Source organism: Passer domesticus, chromosome 6, assembly GCF_036417665.1.
Source record: "Passer domesticus isolate bPasDom1 chromosome 6, bPasDom1.hap1, whole genome shotgun sequence".
NCBI lineage: Eukaryota > Metazoa > Chordata > Aves > Passeriformes > Passeridae > Passer > Passer domesticus.
Genome location: NC_087479.1, coordinates 22435407 through 22457037, shown reverse-complemented (window position 1 = coordinate 22457037; position 21631 = coordinate 22435407). Strand labels below are relative to the sequence as shown.

The 21631-nt window shown below is 45.9% G+C and overlaps 1 protein-coding gene across 1 annotated transcript; it reads left to right on the top strand.

The window, feature by feature from the left end:
• Positions 1-1972: 1972 nt before the first annotated feature.
• Positions 1973-17320, top strand: VASH1 (vasohibin 1). The gene is made up of 7 exons (XM_064423775.1): positions 1973-2538; positions 7372-7460; positions 8577-8633; positions 9688-9762; positions 10737-11118; positions 11530-11642; positions 12220-17320. The coding sequence occupies exons 1-7, from the start codon at positions 2278-2280 to the stop codon at positions 12290-12292; spliced, it is 1050 nt and encodes a 349-aa protein (XP_064279845.1). The 5' UTR covers positions 1973-2277; the 3' UTR covers positions 12293-17320.
• The last annotated feature ends 4311 nt before the right edge of the window (positions 17321-21631 follow it).

The following is a 21631-nucleotide window of genomic DNA, read 5'->3' as shown; positions in this document are numbered from 1 at the left end:
ATTAGCATTTCCCTCCAACAGGTAGAAAAGCTGAGGTACAGAAGGCAATATGAACTACCAGCCCTGAATTAGTGCTGGAGCTCAGAATCAAAACAAGCATCCTTGCCTCTATGGACAGCTGTGCCTAATTTCAGCCACGGGAGGCAACACAGCTCTAAAAGAAGCATTTAAACTCCTTGCTCCCTGTCCTTTCTGCGGTGCTGTTACTGGAAATATACCTGCCCCTCAAGCAAAGTGCAGATGATATCCCCCAACAGGAGTGTGCATGACTGGCACACTCCCAGTCCCGTGTCTCTAGAGGCACTGAGGACCACTGGGGCAGAAGGGACTGAGGACATGGGAGGTTATGAACTGTTCTTGCAAAATGTGTCCCTTCAGGGGCTGTAGAATGATCCCTGTCACAGGCTTTGCTGCCTCTTTAGATACAAGGGGTCAATTTCAACCAACCATCAATTGCTCACAAGTAAGAGGCAAAGGCAATAAAAACAATAAAAACCTTACAGAGGTGATAAATCTGCAGTGCTTAAGGTCCCCATTCAAAAGAAATCCTTATTCAGTGTCTTATTTGTTTAAGTATTACAGAAGTTAACGTAGGATCTATGAAATTATTCTAGTGATTTTTTTGGAAGGCAGAAGCAGGGATACACATTTAGCCTATTTTTCCTTTAAAAAAAAATCAACCTTTCAGCATTTTGGGTAATGTTGAGTTCAACAAAAAATTGTGTTCAAGTATTTTGCTTTCAGAAATGATCTCATGTGAGTAACAGCCTACAGAGCACTACAGAAGAAGTGGAATTTCTCTCTGAAATCCTCTACCCAGCTCTGTAAATGCTATAGCCTGTTCTCAGGGATCATCAAATTCCATGGCAACCAGCATGTATTTCCCCACACTGATGCTGAACCACAGCCTTTTGTTTGGAGTGCTAAATGCAAGTATTTTGAGATGCCCTTCAGAGGGTTCCTCAGTAGCTGACCCGGTAATTTGTATACATTTCTTGTACTTGGTGCTTAAAACACAGAACGCTTTTATGTTAGAGTTTTCAACATGGCTTAATACCACAGGGTGGTGAGAAAACACAGCCAGTGTTGGAGGCATAGCCTGGCTCTTACAGATGAGCACACAACCAATGCAGCAGGTACACACTGGAGAATAGGCTCACAAGTCTCCTGCAGCATGAGAACCTCCCATGAGAGTTCACACTTCTCAGCACTACAGGAGAGCTGAAACAAAACCAGATGATGAAGCAGAGCAAAACACTCGATCTTCCACTTGTGGCGCATCTCCAGACCTCCGGTAGGGTGTATTTTGCCTCTTCCAGGCAGAAGAGCCCTGGTGGCCCCTCCCTTGAGGGAGACTGGCTATATGTAGCACACCGCTAGATGAGCGGCGCGGTTCCACAAGGGCCCATCCTTCACCACTACTTTGTGCTACAGGAGCATCGAATACGCTCTCCACCCCGGACTGCTTCCTACCTGGAAAGCTCATCCCAGCTCTTCCGTTCCTCAAAGCTATGTCAACACGGATACCTGCCCCGGCCTCCCAGCAGTGTTTTGCCGCCCCTGAGCCCACCCGGCCCGTCCCTCAGGCCCCGCAGCCCGAGCGCAGAGCCCCGGCGGGCAGCGCGCGGCGCCGCTGCCCCTCACGGCGACCCTTCGGCAGCCGCCCCACGGCCCCGCCCCGGCCCGGCCCGGCCCCGGGGCCGCTCCCGCCCTCCGCCCCGCCTCCTTATCGCCCGGCCGCAGCCGCCTCCCTTATCGCCCTTATCTGCCTTATCGCCCGCGGGCAGCGACACCGCCGCTCGCCCGGCCGCGCCCCGCCCGCGGCAGCCCGGCTCCGCTACGGCGGTGGGCGCACGCTGAGACCCGGCCCCGGGCGGAGCAGGGCGGAGGGGAGCGGCGCCCGGCCCCGCCCGGCCCGGCCCAGCCCCGCCCAGCACGGCGCTTTGTTCCCCCGCATGCAGCCCCCGCCCGCCCCGCGGAGCGCCCGGGAGGCGGCGCGGCGGGGGCGCCCGGCGGCAGGCCCGCCCCGCGCGGTGCCCGCCGTCACTGCCGCGGGCGCTCGGGCCGCCGGCGCCTCCCCCGCCGCGGCGGCGGCCTGATGCGGCACCCGGCACCGCCCCGCCCGGCTTTTTCTCCCCTTCTCGCGGCGAACCCTCCGCTCTGATATCTCTGGGGGCGAGGCGGGGGCGGTGACGCCCCGTGCCCGGAGCCGGCCATGCGGGGCGCGGCCCCCGGCGGCCCGGCGGCGGGCGGCAGGCGCTGAGTGCGGGCGCGGCGATGCCGATGCCGGGGGGCGACGGGGCCGCGGCGGCCAGGCAGCCCCCGACCGGCGAGGCGGCGGCGCCGCGGGACGAGGAGCAGCAGGAGGAGGAGGGCGAGGAGGATCTTCGCGACGGCGGCGTCCCCTTCTTCGTCAACCGCGGCGGGCTGCCCGTGGATGAGCCCACCTGGGAGCGGATGTGGCGGCATGTGGGCAGGATCCACCCCGAGGGGGACCGGGTGGCGCAGAGGATCCGGGGCGCCGCCGACCTGCCCAAGGTGAGACCCCCCGATCTCACCCGGGGCTGGTGCGGCGCGGGGTCCGTGCGGGAGCGCCCGGAGCGGACCGGCCCCACAGGGCGGACGGAGGGAAGGGAGAAGCGGCGGCATCCCGCTGGGAGGAGGCGCCCGCCTGTCCCCTTAGGAGGCCGGTCTCCCCGGCTCGGGAGCGATCCCTGGGAAAAACGGGCCCCGGGACTGCTCTTGCTGGAAGCACAGCCACACTTCAACTCCGAGTGCCAGAGGGTATCTGCAGGGCTCTGCCCTGTCTGGTGCGCCAGCAGCACCCTCTTCTTCTGCGGCCTTGCTGGAAAACGGGCTTCAGGTAGCTAATGTGTGAGCAGCCTGGAGGGCAAAGGGGGGAATGGGCAGTGGCTAAAGAGAAAGACTGGATGAATGATGAAAAGATGAGGAGAGTTAAATTTAGAAGAGCCCAAATACTTGAGATGGGGAATTGAGACAGGCGGAGGTGAGACTTTGAACCTGAAGAAATTTGATTTGGGTACAGTCTCCCACACCAAAAGGCATTCTGGAACAGAACTGTGTCTGTCAGAAAAGACTTTTCATGCCAAGCGTTTTAAGAGGAGTTAGCAAACGCTTGCAGAGCTTATTGCTTGTGTAGGGTCAGGTGTGATTTCCAAGCACATTCCTGGCCTTGCTGCAGAGAACTCTATGAAAAGAGGAACAACTGACCATTTCACTGAGCCTTGTACCAAACTGACACATTTCAATGTGAATTCTTGTGATTGTTGCTTTCTGTATTGCATCTCAGCTGGAGAAAAATCTCTCCCTTTTATTGGCATACTGTGAACAAAAGACACTGCAAACATTCTGTGTGTCACTCCACTGGCAGGTTATAAGAGTATTCCCATCACTCTAATAGGGGAAATTCAAATACAAAAAGATGACACTTTTTCATCTCAGGCTTTTTTAGCAAGGACTTACCTCCTTGGGAAGGTAATTTGAAGTATGGAAGAACATGTTATTATATGCTATACAGACAATCCATATTGCTTTCCATGAGGAATTCTGGAGAAGCATGTGATGCAACATCCTTTGTGCAGTAAAGAGTCAGAGGCATCAGTGGCAGCAGCTGGAACAAATCCTGAGTCCTGATTACAGTCCCTATTCTAACTCCATTAGACTTTTCCTTCCTTTTCAGTTTTCCTTCCTTTCCTGTGACTTTGTCCTGAGCTTAGGTGAAGGCTGAAAACATGTTTCAGATCAGTCAGAACACACACTACCTAATTTCCTAACAATAAGGATTGATTTGGTCAAAAGAGGCGAGGGAAATGGAAGAAAGAAGCTGACAAACAAGACTCCAGTGAATGACAGGTGGGGAAATACAGTGTTCAGTCCCTTGTTTTGGTCTTATGTGGAGAAGTTCCACTGTTGTCACTTTAGAGCCTTCATCCAAGAGGGTTACACCCTAGTTAGAGGACACCAGTGGTCTGAGGTCTTGTGGTAAGAGGCAAAAGTGAGCTGTTTTGTTTTGAGGGTTGTTGGGTTTGGGGTTGTTGAGGGTTTTTTTCCATCTGCTAGCACCCCTGGGAAATAGATCTGTAAACTGTATTCAGCACTCTGCCATCTGAGATGCCATTCCCAAGCTCACTAAGCATGTAGCTGGATTTCAGGAAACCACAAGGATGGATGAGCTCTGTTTCCTTAGCTCCTTCTCCCCTGTAGGGATGTATTTTTTTTCTTTGAGGGCTGCTTATCTCTACTTGTCTCGGTGCCATCAAGCACCTCTGAAAGGCTGGTGCAACAGATGAGAATGAGGGCAGTAAGTATACTCTGCAAGGCTAGCTCCTGTGAAAAGCCAGGCTCTCTCCATGTGCTGGAGGGTGAATAGTCCTTTTTAGGTGTTGGGAATGGGACAGTGACTTACCTACTCCAAAATTTTGGCCATGGATCATAGCCAGCACTGGCTGTTGGGAGAAACAACTCTCTAAAAAGCTGTCAATAAACTAAAATACTATAAAATTATGACTGAAGGAGGCTGTGATTAGACACATGTTTACAGATCAGCTTATGGGGCTGTGTCTCTCACTGGAGTCTGAGAGCTCAGAGAGCTTCTCTAGTCTCTCTTTCCTTCCAGTAGACTCGGGGTGAGTGCCACTCTCCTGTAGGTTGTGTTCCTTCCAGCAACAGGGTGGGGTATTGCCTTGCTTCAAGCTGTTGGAACCATCAAATGGGTCCAAGCTGGAAGTACAAAGTGATGTGTGCTTGGCTCATAAAGAAATGGATTTTAAATGAGATGGTTATGAGGGCAAAGACAGGAAGAGTTGCATCTAATGGATTCAGAACAAGAGAGCCAGAAAAAAAAAATCTGTTTTTTTTTTCAGTCAGGCTCTCAACCGAGCCTGATACTGCTCCTGTGTTATTTGCAGAAGGAAGAGTAGGGAGGAGCTTGGATACACGTAAGTACCATAAAAGAAACTGTTGCTAAACTAGGCTGGCCAGAAGAGCACCTCTGTGGTACCGATGAGGGTGGAGCTTTGCCTGTGCCTCGCTCCCATCTGCCTTTCCTCACATACAGCATGGCCCACTTGTATATGAAAATCTTGGTTGTTCTCAGGATCTTCTTTCTGGAAGCAGAGTCCCAATCCCATGCATACAGACAGCCTGCCAGGGTGCATGAATCTAGGAGTGAGGTGATGCAGCTACTCCACACAAGTGATGAGGGATCAAGGGTGTGTTCATTTGGTCTGCTAAGCTTGGCAGAGGTTATATACTTTGGGAAATCTGAGCTCTCTTCAGCTTTCATAATAGCTAAAGGGAAGTCAAAATAGATCTCATTGCCTATCTTTTCTGTTATAAATAAATTCTTCTCTGCTTTCTGAAGGACTGTGAAAACTAACTAATATTTATAGCTCTTAGGAGATATGCCCTGGATGATGCTGGGGAAGAAAAAAGTACAAGGATCTCTTGTCCTGTCAGTGTGGAATTGAGGGATGGAGACCTTATTCCTCTACTTCTGCTTCTATTGTCCTATTAAAATGCTATAGACCTGATGCAAAAAGAAACTGTAGCCCAGTCTGGGCTGCAGGCCCAGATCTGAGAGAGAGCACAGTGTACTTTCATCAGTTTAATTACTTGAGGTGCAGGAGGCTCTTCCACATTAACTAGTCCCCTGCTGAACTGATTGCCATTGTGCTGTCTCAGTGTTGCACAGTCCTTTGAGGAAAAGGAGATCAGGGGTCTGTACTAGTAAAGGGAGGAGGAACTACCCAGAATCATTAGTCTCTGCTGTCAACATGCACTTAATCTGTCTGTCTCCACTGAAAAGCATTAAAGTCTCCATGCTGAAGAAAAAAAAACAAAACTGAATAGTCAGCCTGCCCTGATTGTTACCTCTTTCGTTGTTTCTGCCTGGAAATTATTTCCTATGACTCAGTGTGTCAGCTCACAGCATCCAAACTGACTCAGCTCATGCACTACCAGAGATGGCTCCATTCCTGTGCCACTCTCTGCAGCCTTCCCTGCTCCTGCTGCAGCTGAACAAACCCAGTTTCACATCTGCTCCCACCGTGCCTGTGCTGCCCCCTGCGAGCAGGCAGCCGCTGCCTCTGCGTGATGTGAGAGGCAGCAGCTCAAGGTCAGGCGGTCTCTGGTCCTTGCACCGTGGGGGGCAGAAGCAGAGTGCAACCGTGTGGCAAACCAGGACAGGGAACTGATCTGGCTGAAAACTACCCATGCTTGCTGGCTCAGCTTTCAGCTGCTCCAGGTGCCTGACCTGCTCCACTAGTCACTTGTACCAACACAGGAGAGAAGAAGGAGGTATATGGAAATGAGTGGCCACAGAAATACACATGAAGGGTGCACTAAGCAATACCACTGGCTATGAAACCATGTCCAGCAGAGGCAGTTGTGCACAGCAGAGTGGAAGGCTCAAAGGAAGAACTGGCTCTGACTCACTCTTTTATAGCTGTGGATAGGCCAGCTCTGGGGGAAGTCTGAGGAGGAACTGAAATGTTAAAAGCCAAACAGCTGAGAAAAGATGCAGTCTGATATTAGCAAGGTGCATACAAGACATTAGCTATCTTTCAGAGAGAAAATATTGGGCTATTTCTCCAAGCCTATCAGTCATCCCAAACTTGTGTCTTCTTTTTATTTGTCCTGTGGACAGGTCTTTTCTCTTTACTTAGATCCATTATATCAGCTGCTGACAAGACTACAGTTATCACCTGCAGAGAAAATGGTGAGGAAAATCTGACTGGACCCATAAGGCTGAGGCCTCAGAATGGGACAGCAGTCTGGAAGGTGAACATCCAGAAGTCATTCTCTGACCATGTAATTCAAAACACCAGACACTGCAGGGCAGGGAGTCATGCTGTCAAGCCTGTGTCCTAGTCAGTGCCAACTCATCTGAAATGCCAGGAAGCAGTGAAGGACCTTTCTACCCTTGCTTGCAGGACTGTTCCACCCTCTGGTGATATTGGAAAACTCATTGTCTATTTTTGCCTCTTTATTTTTTATTTTGTGCCTTTCAGTTTCAATACTCAAATGAGGCCACACTCCCTCAGACGATCACTTTCCTGTCTTGTATCTTGCCTTGTCAGTTAATTCCATCTATTTTGTCCAATGTAACGTTGCATAAATGCAGGACCTTTTTCACATGGTTTCTCTTGCAGCTTTGTGGTGATGCTTCATTCTGAATCCCTTCCCAATTTCCGTTGTGGAAAAAGAGGAATGTTTCTGGTGTGGTCACTTTGGGCAGGCAAAATGGTCTGGTTTCAGAGGAACATGCTCCCTATAGCTATGTGCCACTGAGCTCAGCAAGAAGCTGGAGAGGTTTGGAAGAAGTGATTTATGTTCTGCTGCTCATTTCAGATTCCCATACCAAGTGTGCCTGTGTTCCAGCCGTCCACCCCCATCCCTGAGCGCCTGGAAGCTGTACAGCGCTACATCAGGGAGCTTCAGTATCCTTTGCTGTTACCTTACTCACTGGTGTGATACCCAGGAAGAAAGAGCAAGAGGACTTTCTTTCCCTGTGACAAACAGAAAAGCTCCTCCTGTTGTGGCTGGAGGAGAACTGAAACTTGTTCCCTGAAAACAGGAAGCTGGACTTGGGATAATGTTTTGTTTTGCTGCTCCATTTCTTTTCCTTTTTTTGCCCAAGTTACTTTCTGGTTCTGTTTGCTGCATGTAACAAATGAGCATGTTGTCAAAGGCCTTTCCCCACTACCCATTCTTCTAGGTCAATGGCTTTACAGTGGTATTTCATTAAAAAAACACATATCTGAGATCCTGACAGCCAAGTGTCAGATGTACTGCAAACTGCATCACCTCATTGTTAAGGTGTGGGCAAGTTGAGGTGATGGGCAAACCTTCTCAGGTCATCCTACTCGATCACTCTTCTCTGTATGAAGAATACTCAGTCACCCTGCTTTTGTGCATCTGTGCACAAAAGCAGGGTGACTGCACCTTTATATGCAGAGCTGTGTGGCTGTGTTCTGGGAATGAGATTTCTCCATTCCTATTGTGCTGGAGAGCAGGTATATGCCATGCAAACACAGTCTAATCTCACTGATGAGATACAGATCTAGCTCTGGCTTCAGCCCTAATTCAAGGTAAGAAGGCTGACCTTTTGCCATCTTTCACCTATCCAGGGTGGTTGTGCTCTGGATTGGATCCCAGTCAATTTTAGAATAAGGTACCATGAGTGTTTCATTGTTCATTGGGTGTATTATGTGCAGATTGGGGCAGGAAGAGATATCAAACTGTTCTGCCCCAGTTTTCTAACTGCAAAGCTGAGCAGAGCATGTACTGTCAGCACAAACCTTTGGGAATTGGAGTGGAAACCCGTGTGTGGGTATGAGGAAGAGAAGAATTGACAAGGAAATACAGTGGAAATATGGAGGATGTGTAAGTGGGAGAAATGCTGGAAAGGGAGGTAGGGATTTTCTTGTGTTGCTGCTACATTGGTGGGATCATGATTTTGCTGTGAGAATAGTAAATAACATGAATGTCTTTCAGACAAGTTTTCTTCAAACTCTACTTTCCAAGCTGCCAAGCCCTTAACTTCCTGCTTCCAGGTACAATCACACTGGGACACAATTCTTTGAGATTAAGAAGAGCAGACCTCTGACTGGGTAAGTGCTGGCAGCCTCTACAGCATTTAATCCTTTCTTTGTTGTTGGAGCCCTGCTATACACACTGCTTTTTCTCCATCCCCTGCCCAAGGTCTAGTGGCACTTAGGGCTTTCATTACTGCAGCTGCATCCTGCTTTGGGTAACTTTATTGTCTGTTGCCTGGAGCATAGCTGTGTCTGGTCTTTCTCAAGAAAGAGAGTAGGGTTTTTTGTCATTAATCAGTAAATCCAGTAGACCAAAAATAATGTATTGCAAAAATGTACATATTCTACCTGCTTCTAATTGGAATGTAACTATATGAACTTCTGAGGGATTCTGAAATTAGGTCCTGCTCTACAAAAGCCAAGTATTTTTACAGGTCTAACTTCATAGCTTCTGTGAGTGCCTCTGCAGAATCTAGGCTCGCTAAGCTTTTGGTGACTCATACTTTGAAGGAGAAGGGGTATTCTCCTCACTGCAGATTTTGGGAACTGTTGTGCCCCAGAAGTTCCTGGCAATAAGCACCTGATGTTCATTGACTCTCTTAAAGAGCATATGGAGAATCTCCCAAGACTGGCTTCTTACTTTTGGTCTAATCCATAGATTTATGTGGGTCTAAATGCCTTGTTTTGTAATCAGTCCAAGGTCTCCTCCATGGTAGTCACTGAACTAGGGTTAATGCCAGAGAGGACTAGGGTTAATGCCAGAGAAGAAGGCTTTATTGTCCTTGAGGCTTGTGTAGCAAACACTGCTAGCTCTAGGTCCTTTGAGGGTTTCACTTGTGGACACATTGGTGCTGTGGACTCTCTGAGAACCCACATTGGCCAGTAAGCAGTTTTGCTGCAACTCACTGAAGTGAATTCCTCGGAAGCAACAACAGCATGTGGCAGAGACCTGGTTTGGATTTAATATCTTCTTAAAGAGAAGATACTTTGTTCTGTTCCCTTTCCTCTGTGGGCCACCCTCTCTCCTGGAAACTCAACTAACAAATATAGTGCAAAAGGGCTGAACTGGCCATAGTGCATACCACGAGCCCTCTAACTGTCCTCGTCTTTCCCTTGTCCCACTCTGCAGGCTGATGGACCTGGCCAAAGAAATGACCAAAGAGGCCCTGCCAATAAAATGCCTGGAAGCTGTGATCCTGGGAATGTATCCTTTCCTCTTAGAGTTGTGCATGTCTGCCCATCCTTGTGTTTTTGCCTCTGCTCTCTTGCTTGTAATGCTTTGACTGTGGTGATAATATTGTCACCAAGCCCCACATTGCTCTTTTTTTCCTCCCCAGTTCTCCCACAAAACCCCACCAATGAAATCCAAATCCCAGCAATTCTCTAAAGTATCAGAACAACTCTGGAGTTGCTCCTCCTTCACCAAGAAGGGTGGTGCTGCTCTGGTCAGCCATATAAGATTATAAAAGACAAAAGAGCATCTAAAGAGGAGCAAGAACACTAGCTAGAGTTAGGTCAGGAAATCCTTTGTGGATAGCATTGTTCCCCTACTGCCTGCATGTGTTCTGCATTAAAATAACTTAGAGATCTTCCCCAACTTCTAATTATGGTGTATGTCACTTACTAGCTTAGGCAATACCTTTATTAGTTCTAGATGTGTGTTATTTTTAAGTACACATCTTTCCTAGCTATCTTCCAGATTTAGTTTCTCGTACTTGGGCTATAGGTTCTTCATGCAGCTGGAGGGGTAGAGATGGTGAGTGAATGGTTCAAAAGGGGAGGTTGGTGAGTTTTTATCCTGAAGGTGTATGAAACAGTAGCTAGTGAAACAAATTAAAACAAACCGAAGAATAATGCTGCAGTGTTAACTGTTTGGGAGTTATGGAATACAGTACACTTAAGGCGCTAGCATTGCAACTTCTGCATCACAGAACTGCATCAAAATTAACTTCCCTTTGTTGACTGTCTCCTTGAAGAGGCCAAGTCTGTTTTCCCCATAACCCAGATGAAAGTAGGGCAGCCTGCAATGAGCTGGGCTCTTGACCTGGAGAACAAATCCTGTCTATGTGATGCCTGAATCAATCTGCTAAACAGGCTGGGAGGGTCTGGAGCAGGTAGGACGTGTCCTGTCAGGAAACTGTTATCACCAGTTATTTCCTGAATAATGGCTGCTGTCAGTTACCTCACCAACAACATGACCACACTGGACCGTTTCCCCATCAGCTTCAAAACCCACTTCTCAGGGAACTACTTCCGACACATCGTGCTGGGGGTGAACTTTGGCGGCCGCTATGGGGCACTGGGCATCAGCCGCCGCGAGGAACTGATGTACAAAGCGCCCGTCTTCCGCACACTGAGCGAGCTCATCTTTGACTTCGAGGAGGCGTATCGCCGCTGCTGGCACACGCTGAAAAAGGTGAAGCTGGGCCACTGCGTGTCCCATGACCCACACAGTGTGGAGCAGATTGAGTGGAAGCACTCCATCCTGGATCTAGACAAGCTAACACGGGAAGACTTTCGCAAAGAGCTTGAGAGACATGCCCGTGATATGAGGCTGAAGGTAAGCAGCAAGGATGGAGTAACTCACTGCTACATCCACTGCCTTGCCTGGTTGCTGGTGTACTGGGGGAATGAAGTGACAGGAAACTTTCTACTTCTAGATGTGTGGAGTGAAAAGTGAATTGGAGGCTGGGGCCTCTTTCTTACTGAATACCACCCATTTTATACAGGCTGGTCCCCTAATGGATGCTTGTGCAGTGCTGCAGTTGTGCTTAGGTTGGATTGTGTACAGTCCTTGGAGCCATAGCTGTCACTGTAATTTGTTTTTTCTGGCTTTTGCATTTTTGATGCATTTGCCTTGCCTTTTTGTTTTTTTTCCCCATATAATAAATCATTGTTAGTTTTTGTGGGTTTTGTTATTACTCACACTGGCTTTCTGCTCATGCAGCTCTTAATTTTGTTTTTCTGGCAGATTGGGAAAGGAACTGGACCACCATCTCCCACCAAGGACAGAAAGAAAGATGTCTCCTCCCCACAAAGAGGTCAGGCCAGCCCCCATCGGCGAAACAGCCGTGGGGACCGACGGTGAGTGGGGCTGCTGGGCAGGAGACCTATGTAGTACATCTGCTTTACTCAGACTCCACCTTGCTGTTTGGTTTTGGATCCTTCTCGTGTCCTGTTGGGTTTCTTTAGAACAGTGGTTATTTCTCTGATCTGCAGTAGCAGTACCATTGTGAGTTTATCATTGCTTAGGGATTCGAGGGGACAGCTGGGTTTTTTTGCTTGCTTGTTTTGGCAGGGAAGAGGAGGCAGCTCAAACAGACAGTGATGTTGGTAGCTGACTTTTAACCTTACATGGATCCAAGCTCTGGTGTCTCACAGACCTGTGCCTCAAAGAGATTGCAAAAATTATTCTGCTGTCAGCAAGATTGTTTTCCTGATAGTAACCTGGGGTTCCAGAGTGGACCTCCTGCTTCCTAACTTGCATTCTGTTCTGTTGAGATCATTGGGAGAATTACTGGAGGCTGCAGAGTAGTCCTGTCCTCAGTAGTGCAGGATCAGTCTGAAGCTCTGTGTACCTTTTCCTGTGCTGCCATCTCTATGTGCAGCATCACCTGACTGAAAAGAGTTTCTGAAGAGCTGTTACTTTCTTTGCTCACAGGCCATCTGGTGAGAAGAAGCCTGCTGATTCCAAAGCCATGCCAGACCTCAATGGGTACCAGATCCGGGTATGAAGAGAGCTGTGCCTTGTTGTGCCTGGCTCCATGGACTTCTTGCTGGCCACAGTTGAGACCTGGATCCACCTGCAGTGATTCTGACAAATGGGACAGGGGAGTGGGAGCAAAAGAGAGTGCTGGTTTTCCCAGGTGCTTACTAGTGGGCCAGTCCCAGAGCTGGATCCCATGGGTCCCAGAGGATTCGCCTGCCTGTTTCTGGGAGAGGTGACCATCCTAATTCACTTAAGTATTTTTTAAAAAAGAAAAAGGAAAAAAAAAGAAAAAAAATATGTATATTAGTGGGAGTTTGCTTCAGGAAGAATATTAAATGAGTGGGGTCAGTGGACTTGCTATCTTTGCCTTGACAGCAAGTAGATGGAGCATCTTGTCAACAGTACTTCTTCCCCGTGTGCACAGAAGTTTTCAACCCCTGCAAGGCCTGCAGAGCTGAGGGAGAAGTGATGCTGGAATGGGATGGCCCCTGAATCTTGTACAAAAACTCCTGGTTTTGTCATTATGAACACTTTGTTTATCATTGCTCTTGTGAGAGTAGGTCTGAATTTGCTCAGCCTGATTTATATTCTCATCCAGAAAAAAACCCACATCCTGTATGTTTAGTCCTGCCTATTTCAAAGTATTTCATTGTCTCTGAGGGGGTAGACAGTGGAATGCTGGTGAACTGTTGCTGTAGGTCCTTTGGTGGTTGAGTGGATCAGGATATGCCTATACCACTGCTACATGAAAACAGGCAAAGTGAGCTCAATTGTTCCAGCAATGGAGATGGGGCGGGGGGGTGGTGGAAAACCTGAACTTCACATTGTCTGTTCATCAGCCTTCTCTCTATTAATTTCTAGTGGCTGCTACTCAGAAAGCTTGTGGCAGGCACTCCAGTCACTGAGGTACGAGTTTTAAGAGTAAAAAGTTAAAGGAGGATGTAATAATGTGAAAGGTTTTACAAGCATTTTTTCCTTTTCACGAGGCTCTTGCTCCTTCCTCCCTGTTGTGTTAGTGCCAGAGTTGCATACACCTGTTTGTGAGAAGCTCTGCTCAAGGAAATTGCAGCTGCTTTCCTGACAGCTCACCCTGGAGCCTCCTGAAGCAGTTCCCTACCCCAGTGCCAGAGCTGTGCTTGTGTTCTGGCTCTTTGGATAGCTGCAGTATGTAACAGCACCACTTAGACTAATCTTTCCCAAAGGGCTGGGCCTTTCTGCCACTTGTGGCCTTTTATTTCCTATGCTTCTTTTGGGGGAGTGTTGTACTACTGATTCAGCAGTGTAATGCTTATCAGAAATTTGGAGTATTGTCAGTGTCTCTCTATTTGAGGCCTAGGCCATGGGAACAGTGGGATTTCCAGAAGTCAGAACGGCATGGTCTTAAAGTGATTTGGATGCATAGATCTGGGGGTTGCATAAACTGATCTTGGGAGTGGGAGTATCCTGGTGAGAAACAGTCTTGTTTTATCACAGCACTGACAAGGAGCTAAACTTTCTGAAATACCACATATTTAATTTTGTTAGAACTGAGCTTATTCTTTCCTTTCTTTCTTTGTTAGAAACATGATGCAGCTTAGCTCTACTAGTTTTTTTGTTATGGTATTCCTGTGCCACATCCTCAGAATAAGTAGAGCTATTTTGGTGGCAGAGAATGGGTTCTTAACCCCAAACAAATCAGATCTTCTGCCTAGTTAAAGCAGTTAATCCTTGAAGCACCACCCACAAGCGATTTAACTCAGCCCTTACAGGTTCCTAATTGTACATCCTTAACTGTGATGTAACTTGTGAGACGTATCCATACCATTGCAGTCAGTCCTTCCAGTCTCCCTCTGTAGTCTGTACTTTTCTGCTGTGCTGTACAACCAGGAGGAAAATCTGTAAGAAGGTGGCAGAACTTGCTGCTGAGCCAAGAGAAGGTTAATCCAGAAGAGGATGCCAGTTTCCACAGTGCAGTGCAACACCTGTCCACTCCCTTATGTTCCACCTATATGCAACAACTGAAGTTAACAGCAGCAGTGAGCCAAGCACCCATTTGAACGTGTCCTCTGGTCATTTTTGTGTGGCTGTAAATTAACATATTTAGTGTCTGGATGCTAATGATGATGTTAGCTGTAAAGGCACCACAGCTACCTGTAAATAATATGGGCCACTTGGAAGCCACAAACTGCCTTTGCATAATGTTTACTATGCAGCAGACTGAAAGTTCAGATGCCACTGTGAATCATATGATAAATACAAGCAGCAGTCAACAAGGGAAAACTGACTGTCAGATTTTATTATAAAGTGGATGAAATCCGGAATTTTAAAAAAATTAGATGCCTAGAATGCATCTTCACTATGACTTTGTTTAGTCAATGGGTTGGTTAATTCAGAGTAACTGGAGAGCTCTTGAGAGTAATTAGTTTAATACAGAGAACACTGAATAACTGGACAGACTTGAGCTTTTTTAGATGGAAAGGGGAAATGTGGGGGTGGGAGGAAGACTTTATAACAGATGAGACAAGTGACGGGTCAGCTGCAAGTTAATGATGCTTTCTTGAGAGCAGGGCAACAGGGGTGTTCAGCAGTGTTAGATCACCACAGCAGAATGGCTTAAAACAAAATGCTTTGTTTGACTTTGTAATTAAGAGCTTTCCTGCAGGATGTAACTGAGGCCAACAGCTTAGAAAAAGCTATTAGCTTAGAAAAAGCAAAGGAAATGGATGTTTAAGGTATGAATGACAGGTAGAGTTCAAGGTCTCTTAATCCTCAGCTGCAGCTAGACAAGAACATTCTCTTTCAAGATCTAGTTGCACAATTATATGTGTTAGGAAGTGTTTAATTCTTTGCTTTTATCTAATGTTGATTAACTTCTCAAGATGGACACAGGAGCAGACAAGTGCGCTCTGCTAGGGTGACCTTTTCAAGCCTTCTAATGTGTTTCTCTGTGTAGAATTCCTGCTCCTTACTGTTTCTGTATCTCCAGTTCAGCAGATGGTACAAGAAACTGGAAAAGGACCATAGAGTTCTTCCCTTCTTGCTCTTGCTCTCCCCATCTTTGTAACAGGATGAATCACTTCAATACAAAGCTTTGCTTCCTTCCTAACAAACAAAACCACATTCTTCCATGACAGAGAGGATTAATGCAATCTAGCTTTATGCTGTAAGAAAGCTGAGGGTGCAGTGCAAGACAAAGTTTAGCACTTCAACTTCTTTCCTCCCCCACCTACTTGGTCTGGTTTCTGGTCTGTCTGCCTTTAACTGTAAGGAAAAAGGTGTTGAGAGTCTTTTTCACTTCTGCAGGCTTTAGAGCTACACAGAAGGAATGATAATGTAAGTCATACTGCTTTAGTGCCTGCAGAACAAGGAAGATGGATCTCAAGGAGTCCTATTAATTTTTTTATGTTAAATATTAATAGGGTTGCTCATGTAGCTCTGTGATATAAATTTCAGTGGTCAGGTCTCACATGGTGTCTGGTCTGCAGTACAAGTCCTGTGAACTCTGTGGAAAGGAACTGTGTTTGTACACTAGGAATGGATAGAAACTGCCTGCATTGTATGTGAAGCTGAGGTGAGCTTTGAAAGACTTCAACAAATGCTGACCTATTACTGGCAGAACTATTCTAAACATAATGCAAACCTTAAAATAAGAGCCCCTCTTTATACTTTTATGTAGACAAGTCTATTGATACCTGGCCAACCGCAATTTTTTTAATGGACAGATTCATTAGTGAGCAAAACTTTCTGCTACAACATCACTCTGAAACAAACTTTGTACATTAATGAGCAGGGTTGGGTGTCCAGTCTGTGACACACTAACCTTTTTTTTTTTTACTGGTAGAAGCTAAAGAAGTCTTTTGGAAATTGACGTGCGTTTGCAACTGTTTTAGGTGGGAATGGAGTGCTTTTTTTTTTCAGTGCTTATTTTTCAGTTACTGTGGTCGAGGGTAGGGGTCAGTACAGTTTCCTTGGATCTATCAGAATAAATTACTCCAGAACTGTAGTTGAAACATAGTCACATAGTAGCTGTATTGCTGTTTTCAAATCTGCTTAACAGGATGAATTTTCTTTTAAGTATTTCAGGTGAAAGCCTTAATCAGGTGCCTGCTCCCTAAGGCAGACTCATGTGTGGTGTTGTATTGACTGGAACATGACTGTCTTTAAAATTTGAGAGTTTAAGAAACCATCATGAACAGAAGAAAGCTCCTGTCAGCCAAAGGGCAAGAGTCTGGATTAGACTGGCTTGACCTTGCTCCAGTGGCACTGGCTGATCACTTCAGGTGGTTGCTTTAGCTACCTGCTTCTTCTGAGTGAAGTATTTCAAGGGGTCCAGATAATGAAACAGTAGGTATAGGCAGGGGGTGTCCCAGGTGTATTGTGTGTGCAAGTCTGGCTGAAATTACACCACACATCCCAGTGGCCTTGCACTGTTGTCCTGACAACATTCAGACCTGCATTATGGATTTCTAATTTTACTTAAAGCAAGTGCTATTCTGGCTTGATGTTTGCTCTCCCAGAGAAAGATGGAGATGGCCCTCTACAGCCAAGCTGAACTCCTTAGAGAATTTAATATTTCTGTGTGTCTTCTGAGCAGGTGTTTACTTGTATCACAACCACTCTCCTTCAGTGGTGCCCTGGCCCTTTCTGCTCAAGAGCAACTCAGTTTAGGCCCAGAAGGCCCCTGAATCCCCCATAATCTCTGCAGAGCAGAGTTTCCCTCCAGGTCAGGGTTGAGATGGTGCTAGTGGGACCAGAGCGGTCCCCTTCCATGCACATCAGTATTCTACTCCAGCACTGATAGAGTGCTCCAAAACCATTTACATCTTTATCACTGGTACAGCTCAGAACTAAGAAATTGAAAGTTTTTTTTCTTTAATAACAGTATCATGTGTGTATTTTTGTAATTAATCAGTGTGGTTCTGTGTTCTTACATAGCCAGCACAGAATTTTTATTTAGATTTAGTTTTTACCGCACTTCCCATGGCCCTCATGTTGATACTTCTTCCAGCTTCCTTTAACACTTAGACAATAAAATTCCCTCTGTACTGCTCCCAGCTTGTGCAGAGAAAACAAATTGTCTGTACTGTCCTTCTTTTTGCTTTAAACCTTCCCATTACATGTCAGCTGAAAATCAAAGGGACAGCCTTGAGTGATGGTATCAGGCAAATTATGTAAAGATGTCCTTTACTTGTTACACTAGTAGACATGGAAGAACCCTCAACCACCTCTAATCATCTGAACAGGTGAGTATGTCTGCACACAGAGGCAGTTGCTGCAGTAAGTAAGTATGTGGCTGTTTAGCAAAGGCCAGAATTCATGTTTTCCCTCTTGAATTGCCATCAGTCAGGCTGGATGGGGGGAAAAAAAAAATCAGTGCAGGCAGCATCAAAAATTTCACTCTTACAATACTGTACCAAACAATACTGTAAGGGTTAATACAAACCTCTTCTTGCACTGCTCATCTTTTCAGTGTACAATTCAGTCTCCCTTCCTGGCCTGAAAAGCAATTCTGTTCAAAGTCTGTTTAGTGACCTTCCAGACTAATGACCTCACCAGGACTTCTCAAGACAAATGCTGGGTTAATAAAGGACAGCTGCAAGATTCAGTGCAAGGATCCCCAGCAAGGGGATCCAACTTTATTCAGGCTATCATCTTTCAGGCATAACATACCCCTTCTCTCCAGGGAAATGAGTAATAGCTGGGACCAGGGCCAGGATGTAGGCAAGCCTACAGTGTGTATAGGAAAGGAATAAACATTCTCTGCCCTGTTACTCCAAAGAGAAAGACACATGCAATAGTCCATCTTAGCCAAGTTAATTATATTAACTGCTTCTGCCCTGAGGGAAAGTAATTGCACAGTTCTAAACATCTACTTCTGCTGGCTTGAAAACACCCTCTCCTCCATGCCTTATATATTTTGCTTTAAATCAGGTAACTCCTATATCCCCTAGGGATGTATAGATCAGGGTGGAGTGAGAACAGCAAAACAGTGATGCAGCCATAGATTTTCTGCTCCCTCTTACATCAGGCTGTTCCCCTGCTACTGGTTGTTCCTGCAGTTTTAGTTTTCAATTCAGTTAGAGATTATGCTGCTTGGACCTTAAGTGGAAAATCTTTATTGTGGGAAGGATAAACAACACCTTGAAGCAGAAAATTAAAAAAAAAAACCAAGAAACAAACAAAAAAACACACCCTGTCAGTTTTTACACTGAGGCCCAAGACTTAAGGCTCTCAAATGTCTAAAAGCACACAGAAATTCATTCATGAGAGAGCAAGACTGAGCCTTAAGAGCAGCACTCATGCAGCAACTGCAGGATTATAGCAGGCAAAGGCATATGACATGCTGTGGGTAGCAGGCCATTACAGAATTAAGTTAACTCAGTCAGGTTTGTTTTCCTGGATTATATTTTTATTTTGGCAAAGAGTGAGTTCTAGCCTATCTCTAACCTCATTTTAAGGGAGGAAAGGAGGAGAGGAATAACTATGGAATAATTACTGCATTCATCTACTCCCAGTTCAAGAGCAGCTCCAGGCACTGGCCAATAACTGAATATACAGAATAAATATAAGTAGAAGGCTTTGCATTCAGAAAGAAAATAACAAAAAACTGAATAAAATTGCTAAGGCTTGAAGCCAAGGGTTTTTGGGAGTTTTGGTTTTGGTGGTTTTTTGGTTGGGTTTTTTTGGTCTTTTTTTTTTTCTGTTGTTGTTTAGTTTTGGGGGTTTTTTTCTGGTGTGTAGAAATTGACAACTGGATGGAACAAACATCTTTTGTTGCAGCACAAGCCAGTGTCTAGCTTAGTTCTCCCACTTGACAGACCTGGACCTTGAAAGCTGCTGTGTTTGTCTTAACAAAGTTACAAAAAATTTTCTGGCTATTATACAAGAACATAAGAATGTACAGTCTAAATCTGAAAGAAAATAATTTTTTAAATAAACAAAAAAAATAGCTTCAAGACTAGCATGACATTTTCAGTGGAAGCAGGACAACTTGCCTTGACAGGAGATGCCACACATTTACAGCTGACAAAAGGAGTTAGAGGCATGCCAGCTGTTTAATCTGTCATCTTGGTTATCATTGTAACAGGTGAGTTCCCTTCAGAAACTCAGTGTCATAGTTAGAAACACGGTGCAGTATATTCAATTCAGCTTGTGCATTTCAACATGACAGTGCTATGGGAAGCACTACAGGCCAGGCAGTTACAGTCTGGTAAGAAGCAGGTGACAGCCAGCAATTCAATTAGTCTGCACAACAGGAAGGAGATGGTATCCCACTATGTGCTCCCCCTCTAGGTAAGCAACAAAAGGGCTCATCTGCATTTGGATGACCCATGGATATGTCTGCAAACATCCAATAAATGTTCAATGGTGAGGTGGTGGCAATGGGAGCAGATATTGGACTGCAGCAACACCCTGCTTTGCAGACTGTTTGCCAACACCATCATCAACACATCCTTAAGAGCAGGACTCATACCTTGATCCGCTGAGACGCTGAACTTATTACGACCTCTTGGAGACTCCTCAGAGAAGACAAACTAAGGTCAAGCATATTTCAGAGTTCTGCCTTCACAAAGCAGGTGGCATACAAAGCACCAACAATAAATCTGAAACTCTGGGTTTTTTGTTTTATATAACAAGTGTTACTCCCATCTAAGTGTTCATTTCAGAGCTCCCACTCCTCCCACTCAATTCTTCAGGGGTGAGGAAATTCACTATCTTACATCTTGACACCATTTATATGTTGCATTTATAACACTTAGCCCTAGAGAATTGCACCCATAACTTGTAACTGAAGAAATGCAGCTGCAGAAAAAATAAACATCAGTAACTCAGAAAGATAAGTGGATAGAGTAGTCATGGGAAAACAGCTGCTGGAGAAATAGCTCATAAGAAAAAGGCATGGAGAAAGGACCTCTAACAGCAGCCAAGTTTCATTTATTATGAACAGGAAAGAAGCTAGAGCAATTATATTGTTTACCACTTCTCCCATCCCATGTAATAGGGAAAACTGATTATGAAGGACAACCTCCTGAAGCAATGAACTTAAAACTGAGAAAATGAAGGAAGTCCAACTTCTATCTAAATAGAATAACTAAATACAGCCTAGCAGCTGTGGTGCAAATTAAACTGTTTTTTAGCAAAGATACTTAGTCAAATACTTGATTGCCTGAACAGCTGCATGCTTAGGAAGCTGCTAACAGGGAACATACACACACTGCCAGTGGTTTCTGGCACCAGTTCCCCTAAGCACCAGTCTCCCTGAACTCTACATCACTACTAAGGTCATGTAGCTGGTAATTACCTGTGTGACACCTCCCCTTTCTGAGCATTGCAGATACTGCTGTTCTACTTTCAGAACCATTTACAGATCCCTCTGTAATTCATCAGAAAGCTGTGTTAATGAAAACTCATCATGCATTTAGGTCCAGAAACAGTTTTAAGAGCTACATCTGGAATCTCAGTTCTGCATCCCATCACAATTCTCATTACCAGAGGCTCTGATTGTATCTGTGGGTGCTATTCTTAAAGCATCACAAAACACATTATTTTTCTCCCAACTCTCCAATGCTAGTCGCAATTTTACAGTTAGGAACTTTCTACCAACCCCACCTCCAAACCTCTCCTATAATCCCACACATTCAAGAGGCATTCACAGGTCTCCAGATCCCTTTAATATTAACTCCAAATTGCTCTGGAATACAGGGGGTTTTATTTTCCTGAAACAGACCACCTCTGTAAGAGTCCATACCAAAGCTCCTGTGACAGTGGTCAAAATAAACACAGAGATCAAGTTTTCAACTCTGCCTTTGTGTCTCTATACAGTCACTAGCCATGGTCCTGCATTTCTGTCATATTTTCACCTATGAGTGCCCAACAAAACATGAATAAGCAGGGCTTTGAGAGCTGCAAGTCAGCCTGGGAACACTATAACCTCTGGAAAGAAGAATAAGGGTACTTGTAGGCATTGTCCTGGGGTTTCTCTGCACATGACTCGAGATCCAGTGTTCAAAAACTTAACAATTCCAAGTGCATACCACATTATTTCATGCATGGAAAGGGAAACCACTAGTTTGACCTGTGCAACATTAGATTTTCCAGCAAAGTATAGCTGGAATCTCAAAATCTCCCTGAGATGCTTCCATGGAATTTTCCCACAAGTCAAGGTTTTGGTTTATATAAAATGGAAAAAGCACTTGTGATACTGGAACACAGGTCCTTCACCTGAGTTATATCACAGGACTGGCAGGGTGCTTCAGGCAGTGCACGGCCAGCCAGTTCATCTGCTGGTGTATGGTGCACACCTTATGAGAGCTCAGTCTGGCTCTCTTATGGGCAGCTTTCACATACACACACTCTCACACACCTCCTCACCAACTGACCTCAG

Excerpts from the sequence above, each read along its gene's own strand:
- VASH1 (XM_064423775.1), top strand. The coding sequence starts at position 2,278 with ATGCCGATGCCGGGGGGCGACGGGGCCGCGGCGGCCAGGCAGCCCCCG. Across the intron at positions 7,461-8,576 it reads CGCTACATCAGGGAGCTTCA|GTACAATCACACTGGGACAC; the intron begins GTATCCTTTGCT and ends TCCTGCTTCCAG. Across the intron at positions 11,643-12,219 it reads AACAGCCGTGGGGACCGACG|GCCATCTGGTGAGAAGAAGC; the intron begins GTGAGTGGGGCT and ends CTTTGCTCACAG.